Source organism: Hakea prostrata, chromosome 2 (genome assembly GCF_041222555.1).
Source record: "Hakea prostrata isolate BN-2017 chromosome 2, UWA_Hpros_2, whole genome shotgun sequence".
Classification (NCBI taxonomy): domain Eukaryota; kingdom Viridiplantae; phylum Streptophyta; class Magnoliopsida; order Proteales; family Proteaceae; genus Hakea; species Hakea prostrata.
Genome location: NC_142601.1, coordinates 69,815,940 through 69,824,014, shown reverse-complemented (window position 1 = coordinate 69,824,014; position 8,075 = coordinate 69,815,940). Strand labels below are relative to the sequence as shown.

Below are 8,075 nucleotides of genomic sequence, written 5' to 3'. Positions count from 1 at the left end.
CTTGTTCGTTGGGCCATCGGTGCTCCTTCCTCCTTGCCCCTTGTTTGTGGCTGGGTCGCCTTGCCCGTGTCGTTCCTGCCGCCCGTCGGTCGTCCTTGTCCGCCGGCGTCCCGGTGCCTTCCGCCCCTTGTCTCTCGCTCCCTTGGCCTCCTCGTGGGCGTGCCTTCGGTTGACTCTTTGGCTCCCTCTTCCTTGCTCGTTTGAGCCCCAACGCTTGCCTCCTCCGTTGGCGTTGTGTTTGCCCCGTTCCCTGGCCCTCCCCTTGCCGTTGTCGCGCCTCCCGCTCCCCCTTTGGCGTGTGGGCTTTGTCCCCTTGGCCTTATGGCCCGCCGCCGATCCCCGTGCGCCTCTTCTTCACCATTTCTTCGGTGTGCCTTAGGGCCTTCCGTTTTGGGCATCCCTGCCCTGTGGTCCATCCAGGGCACTTGTCTTTGGGCTGTTTCTTCTTCTTTCTTGCTTGCCCCCTCCTTGTTCGGGCTTGTTTGTGCCTTCCCTTGTGTGGTCGGTCTTGCCCCTTCTCTCCCCACCTTTGCCATTTTGCTCTTCTGGCCTGCTCGTCCCTTCAACTCTTTGGACTCGCCGCGCTTGCCGTGCGTCTTGTACACCTCGCGTTGGCTCTTGCGGGCCCATTTGGGCCCATCCATGGTCGGGTTCCTCTTCGGTCTCTCGGACCTCCAACATGGTGTTGGCTCCTTCCGTGTCCGTCGCCCCGTGTGCTTGCCTCTTGTGTTCTTTCGGGCCAGATGCCATTCTCCGGTTTGTTTCTTGCTCTTCTGGTCTTCCCATGTGTCTGGTGCCCCTCTTGCTGTCGTTGTCCTTCGTCTCCCCTGGCTGCGGTCTCGTGGGTGGTTGCGGTCTTGTCTTGGTGCTCGTCCTCCTCGCGTTGCCTCGTCCGCTCCTGTGCCTGGTTGTCCCTCCGGCTCTCTTGTTCCCTCGGTGCCTTGGCTTGGCCCTCCCCCTTGGTGCTTCCGCCCCCTCCCCCGTCGTGGTTCTCCCGCCGTTGATCCTCTCTACTCCTCATGCCCGGCTTCCCCGCCGTCCTTCCCCCTTGGGTCCGAGGCATCAGCGTGTTGTTGTTTGTGCTCCTGGTGTTGAGAGCACCCAATGGACTCCTGGCTCGTCCATCCGCCATCGGCTCTCGGTCCTTTGCTCCCCCGTCGGCGTTCCCTTGCCTCGGCCTCGCCCTCCCCCGTGTTGCGTGGCTCCATGTTGCCTCTTCGGGCTTCTCCTTGCCCTTGCGCCTTCCTTGGTGGTGTGGGTCTCCCTCCCCGGTTTGCTCCTCTTGTGCACCTTGCGTCTCGGCTCGCTTGTCATCGTGTTTTCCCCCGCTGCCACCGACCGAGGCTCCGATACCACAATGTCACGGCCTTAGTTATGACTCAACCGTGCCGCCTTAGCACTTTCTTGCACTAAGTCGCCTAAAACCTGCTAGAGAGTGGAAAGCTTAGGCTCAGGACCTTGGAGACTTGTATTGCTCCTTGTTTGATGCTTTGTACATGGTCCCTCCCCTTTATGGTGGGTGGTCATGATGGTTGTGATTTGTCGTGTCTGAATCTTGGTTAGGAATATTCTAGTGGTCGTATTTCAGGATATTTCTAGAGACAAGATCTTTTAGATGTAGATTCCTCTAGAATCTCCTCCCTTCTAGATGTGGCTAGTGTAGCCCTTAGTGTTATTTCAGTCGGGCTAGTCCATGTGTGCCCATGAATATTCCATACCATTGCCTAGTAAATTGGCTGTGTCAATATGCTCATGAAAAAAAAGTTCAGCACCGTGTGCTTTTGCTGTGAATTTACACGTGGTACACATGGACAAGCCAATGAACCCAAATTCCACTTTGGTAATACTTCCCATAGGGAAATCTGTTCTTCCTTTGCATCATCTTGGTCGCTGCAAGCCTTGCTGTATAACATCCTCACGCCCAACCAGCACATTTCACAGATCCTCTCCTCCACCCGGATAAAACCTGTCCAAGAAAATTAAGGTTTTCCGGAAACCAAGGACAAAATTGTCCAACCTGGATTCATCCACATCGTTCCATATATCCAGGACAGCCGATACCCAGTTAGATTTCTTGATCTTAACCTTCATTCATTTCAGTCTAAAGAGCATACGCAGAATCACCAGTAACATTCACTACCTGGCTTGTCAGTAAATCCACAAACAGCAGCAAAAGACTACCCAGTAGAATCTGAAACCTAATAGCAACTTGATAGGAAGGAATCATGAGATATCACTTTTGCCAACACAAAGCAAAACTAGTAAAGGCCAGGCAGGCCCTTCCCCCGAACTCACCATAAAACCAGACACCCCCCCCCCCCCCCCCCCCACACACACAAAACAAAATAAGGCTAAAATTGTATGAGGAAGCAGAAATGTTCTAAGGCTAGCATTTACCATCGGCAAAGTAAACATTAACAAACCTCCCAAAAGCAGATGCCCACTAGACTGTAAAGTTACAACCTCACAAACACCCCAACAGTGACTACTACATTGCACCAAGGTCAACCCTCTCAAAATAGTAAACAACCACATACTACAGAATCTGTACAACCTCAACATATCATCGACTTCCTCTCTTTGGGAAGGATGAAAGGTAAAGCACGAAACATGAAGGACGATGGAGATTTCAGAGTTAGTAATGCATACGGAATTCTGGAACTGTGGCATCCAGATGGTGCCGCCGGAGATTTTGCACAGGTGGGCATCCTATATCTGGAACAAACAATCCACTGTCAAGTTGGGCATTATTTAAGTTCTTAGGCCAGTAGAGGCCCGATGCTGTTGGTGGGGAAGGGATCTGCGGCACCATCAATGATACTTCAGGCACTTGGCTCATACACTCGTCAACACCAACATCTTCACCAGCAGCTCGTAGAATTGGAGACCATTCAGAATCTCCCTGTCTACCACTATCGGCCTGGCAATATAAGGTTAAAAAGATGAGACACAGTAAAGAGAATTAATTATATTGGACAGCTAGCTAAACAAGGATTGTTCTCAGTAATCTGACAGAACTATTTACTACTCAGTGTCCATTCCACTTTGCTGCCAGTCCCATGCCACAATAAAAGGGGAATGTAGGTGCAACAGGTCAGCAGCTGGCTCGGGAAAAACCTGGCTACTCAAGTATGATCTCAACTACTGATTTAGGCAGAATTCACGTAACTAATGCCATCTAGTTGCCATGATGCTGGGCAACTGAGCATTCATTGTACTTTCTCAGTACAGAAATACAGAGGGACACGGTAAGCTGCAGGTTCCCACATTCTGAGCATGTGGAATTTAGTGGTATAGAGTTCCCATGTAAAAACAAACCAAGAGCATGTAGAATCCCAAAATTCTCTATCTGCTTGAATGTAACCATCACCCGTAGAGGTCCAGATACATGTTCTGTTTTGACACTAGAACTGGCCAGTAGGCCCCTCATTTCACCATGATTGTAGAAGGAAGTCCAGAGGACCACAGGTACTTACCTGCCCCAAAAATGGCCCCTAAGATTCTTGAGGACCCCAGTCCAAGACCAGAAATACTTGAACTAAATAAAATCAAATAATAGGGAACAGAAAAAAGCGAAGATGCAACAAAAGGAGGAAAAAAAGGAAGCCGGAGAGGAACCAGAGATAAGGTTGGACAGCCCATTAAAAGGAGGGAGAGAAGAGAGGGGAGGGGGCAGGGGGGAGAGTAAAACACCTGCACACATCAATTCACTCTTTTCTATTCCATAGCTCAACACATAGTTACAAACATTTATATAGTCAAATAAAATACTTCCAAGGAAAAATTGCTCTTGGACTCTTTGAAAACTCATTAAAACTATTCATATGTATTCCAGCCAAATTATAGGAACCTGCCTACCAAATAATCCAAATAAAACAAATAACGAAAGCCCAAATATCTACTAAGAGTAAAATAAATATCAGGAGCCAGGTCTTTTACATTCCCACACATATTAGGGTTGGTTCAAGGCTGTCCTGCATCATCAAGTCACACTTGGAATAACCAGAAGGCATCCAAGCAAGGTTTCATCTTTAGTTTGACTAACCTTACGAGACATTATTAGTCTCTAGAAAAACAGAGACCAGGGCGAAGTGTAAAATCTATACAACTAAAGACATTTATGTAAAATAAATCAAGTTAACATCATTAATACTTTCAATGATTATGGGATACATTAATAGTACAGCATACCTTAGAAGATCCATGCTCCATGAATCCAAAATTGTGATTGAAATCTGTTAGTCCAAGAAAATCATCTAACGGCCAATCCGGGATAGATCCAGTTGTTGTACCTCCAGAAAATGACATTTTTGCCATTGTCGGAACCTTGGTTCCACTGGACTGCCCTGATAAGGCCCCATTAGTTTCACTGGTCATGCTTGCAGCAGAGCCTCTTCTAGACACTGTTCGAGATACTGTTTCTGGGCCTTTTCCCACAGTATTTGACTTCTCATTCATAGAAGGCACATCAGATCTTTTAGGCTCAAGTCCCACTCTCACCCCTGTAAGCAGAAACCTCTGATGTTTGGATACGTAAGGGTTTGCTGTATGTATGGCAACATCACACTTCCTACAAAGCAAAGCTCGGTCTTCTAGGCAGAAGAAAAAACCAACAGTCTCCTGCAAATTGTGGATTGAATATCAGAAAGCATGACTGAAAGAAGGAAGAAAAAAAAATGCAAAGATGCATTATAGGCAGTTCACTTCAAGGTGCATATTCCCCCCCCCCCCCCCCAACAAAAAAAAAAACCGGGGAACATATATAGTTGGCTTATATATTTTTCTTTACCATTTACTCAATAAATGCATTGACAAGTGTGACAGAAAAAATACAACCTACCTGACTGTCCTCAATAAATGCATTAACAGTGTAAGTGGTCACACAACAGTAGCCAAAATGAGCATTGTTCTGGTAAGTAGTTGGAAATTTTTTCCTATCATAGCGCTTTTGTGTTTGTGATATCCTTGTTTCTCTTGATGCCACGTTGGGTCCTTCAGGAAGCCCTGATTTGAGCCATAACTGCTCCCTTCTTTTTTTGATTATCAGGGATAGATGAATATGTTACATTATTACCCCATTTTCCTACTATGTGCAAATCTTCTGTTCTTGCATCAAAGTTTGAATATAACCTACAGCACTCTAGGTTTTTTGCCAGAAATACGAAGAATGCTCAGCAATATAAATTTTTTTATGAAAGGTCCTTTCCCTAATAAGTCCAAGGCATTCATCCACATTTGCATTAATCAGGTGAATACAAAGTGTAGTTAATACTTTACTGCAGACTTGCAGTATAACAATAATAGGTCACACTACAACAAAAGGGTTGCTGCTGTACTTCAGGACGGATCCATGTTAGAATTTCCCTCACCAGTCAAATGCCAAGTTTTAACTACTAGAACAATCTTTGAAAAAAATATTGTAGCACAATTTACCATGCTCCCTCTTAGCATTTACAACAAATAGTGGTCAGTTGTGCACAACAACTATCTAACAAAATGAAAAAACACCCACATCTACCATTGACAATGCACTACACCACAACCAACAAACTAGCTGCTGTCATAATCACACATACCGATATCTAGATCCCTTACCTTATTTTTACCTTATTTTAAGACGACAACGAAACAAAAAATGTATTCCAAGGCTGGTACCAATCCATCTTTGGTAAAGGGGATTGCTCTCCTGCTTTGTTGTATGCAATCTACTTCCCGAACATGCTAATGACTGAAAATAGCAATAGAAACAAAGAGAAGTACTTGAATTTGGACTGGATTCTGAGGTCAAACCTCTTCAAAATTCATTGATAGTGCAAGTGCAACTCAGCCTGCCTGAGCTGCATCTTCACTTGAGATGTTGACTGTCTACTGTAGTCAATATCAACAACAATATCCATGCAATGTTTCTGACTGCAACTGTCCAAACAATACTCTTGAATCATAATCTACAGGGTACCCATGAAACCTTAGAAGGCTTTTCACCTGTCTTTCTATGGCTAGGCATGCCAGTTCAAACCTAAATTTGAATGTTAAATGAACGTCAACATCTTTGTAAGGACCAAGTTCCTGAACCAAATTGTACCAGTAAATACCGGTCAAGCTTCTACCTATCAGGACTCCTCGCTCCATTTAAAACGGCAACAAGTCATACAGACATTAACAAATGATAGATTATCTGTTGTTCTTTCAAGATTCAGGATAACTCAGCAGAGATATGGACTGGAAGCACACAGCCAATGATTACATTCGATTAGTTAAACAACAAAAATTCCAAACCGCAGCGGGCACAGCAAGCAACAAGCCATGAACTATTTTTTCAAAGCAAGGGGAGCCAGAGTTCCCACCAGCAACTCCCAAAACTGGATTTGATCACTTAGAGCCCGCAATCATCCTGAGTGGAAGAAAGCTATGACAGAAGAAATGGAGATTAAACAGGGATTGATAAGAATTACATCACAAACCGCACGCAATCACAAGAAAAACATATGAAGGAAACCCATTATCGACTAAAATGTACCCTTGCCATTACACGAACCAAACCTCAAATCTCCAATTAAGCAACGACCATAGTAATAACAACATACCATAAGTAGCATGCCAGGTATGGTGGATTCACAAACATAATAAAACGAGGTAAAAACACTATATAACAAATAATAAAAAATAAAACACCTGCTAGAAACCCAGGACTTAATTTGCCTCTAACAAAAGAAAATGATTAAAGGAATAATACAAAGATTCACAGCAAACTATTTCATCAATCCCTCAGAGCATTCTTTTAAAGACAAATTTTAAGATGAATTAGAATTCTGAAGTTAAAAGATGCCAAAATCGAATATTTCACAATCCACTCGGAAGAACTACTTAAACCGAAATGAAGAAGAGATTAAGTGCTCCACCCAGCAACTAAAGAAGAAACCTACACAGAGCAGCAAAAATCGTAGAACAGAAGAACTATAGCATACACAGTGGAAGAAGAAAACGCATAATTTAATGGAGGAAATATTTCATCAGTCAAAAAAGCATATATGGTGTTCTGAGCTAACCTGGCAGATATCACATTTGGGGATCTGCGTAGACGAAGAAGTCGTCAAGGGAACCCTCTGGTGCTTACTAGCGAGCTTATTCGCCGCATGAACTTTCTCATCACAATCCCAACAAAGAGCGGCTTCGTCTGCACAGCACAGAACGCTCGCCTCAGCAACCTCACACGCATTACACTGGATCTTCATATCTTTTCCCCTTACTTCCGTACTCCTAATCTCCCAATACCACCAAAACGGACTCGAAACACAGACAATTGCAGAAACTCCAAGAGGAAGAGAACCTCAATTTGAGATCTTCGCTAGGGTTTTATCTTTGAGGCGAAGATACCAGAAGCCAAGAAGAGAGCAAAAAAGCTCAATAGTCGAAGAGTTGTTGGCAGTGGCAGCGACTCTTGATGAGCATCAAGAGTTGAAAGGGGTAGTTTTGTAAATTCAAGACTTAACTCGTTAACCGACAGTAGTTGGCATACCGCATATGATCCTTGCGGTTGTAGAAAACGTGCCAGCTGTACACTAAAGAATCGTACAATTTGCAGTTCTTCGAGAAGGGCCACGCGCTATGAATTTACGCACCCGGGCCATGCATCAGAAAAACACGTACACACTTTCTAAGTTTCCGTCTAGTATAATATCAACGATATTTTGAGAACTCTAAATTCTAATATCTCATTCTCGAATCTCTCGCCTTCTATTTGAAAATGTTAGAATATCCTTTGCGGATAATAACGAACGTCGCCATCGAATCCGATGCGGCTCATATGGACTCATCCGTATTCAGAAATAGCCATTTGCAGGAATTTATCACATTACCCGCGAGACGAGGAAGATCCATTTACCAAATTACCCACCCAAAAGATCTGGTCACCATATAGTCCGAATCTAAAATCAACCAAAATATCTAAACGCAAGTGACAATGTGACATTGCCTTCATTAACAAATCCGAAACAAAATCCGAATAAGATTCCGATACTTGTGTCCTAAAGCAATGAGACCGGAACGGCAAGTAGAGGAATTTAGCCAATCGCAAC

General features: G+C 44.4%; 1 protein-coding gene across 1 annotated transcript; it reads right to left on the bottom strand.

Annotated features, from left to right (window-relative positions):
* Window positions 1–2,336: 2,336 nt before the first annotated feature.
* On the bottom strand, window positions 2,337–7,437 carry LZF1 (light-regulated zinc finger protein 1). The gene is made up of 3 exons (XM_089146396.1): window positions 7,047–7,437; window positions 4,192–4,620; window positions 2,337–2,920 (listed from the first exon to the last, which is right to left on the bottom strand). The coding sequence occupies exons 1-3, from the start codon at window positions 7,230–7,232 to the stop codon at window positions 2,636–2,638; spliced, it is 900 nt and encodes a 299-aa protein (XP_089002522.1). The 5' UTR covers window positions 7,233–7,437; the 3' UTR covers window positions 2,337–2,635.
* Window positions 7,438–8,075: the final 638 nt, after the last annotated feature.

Bases quoted from the DNA above. Each gene is read 5' to 3' on its own strand.
- LZF1 (XM_089146396.1), bottom strand. From the start codon at position 7,232: ATGAAGATCCAGTGTAATGCGTGTGAGGTTGCTGAGGCGAGCGTTCTG. The intron at 4,621-7,046 runs GTTAGCTCAGAA...CACAATTTGCAG, and splicing joins CCAAATGTGATATCTGCCAG to GAGACTGTTGGTTTTTTCTT. The intron at 2,921-4,191 runs GTATGCTGTACT...TTATATTGCCAG, and splicing joins TGGAGCATGGATCTTCTAAG to GCCGATAGTGGTAGACAGGG.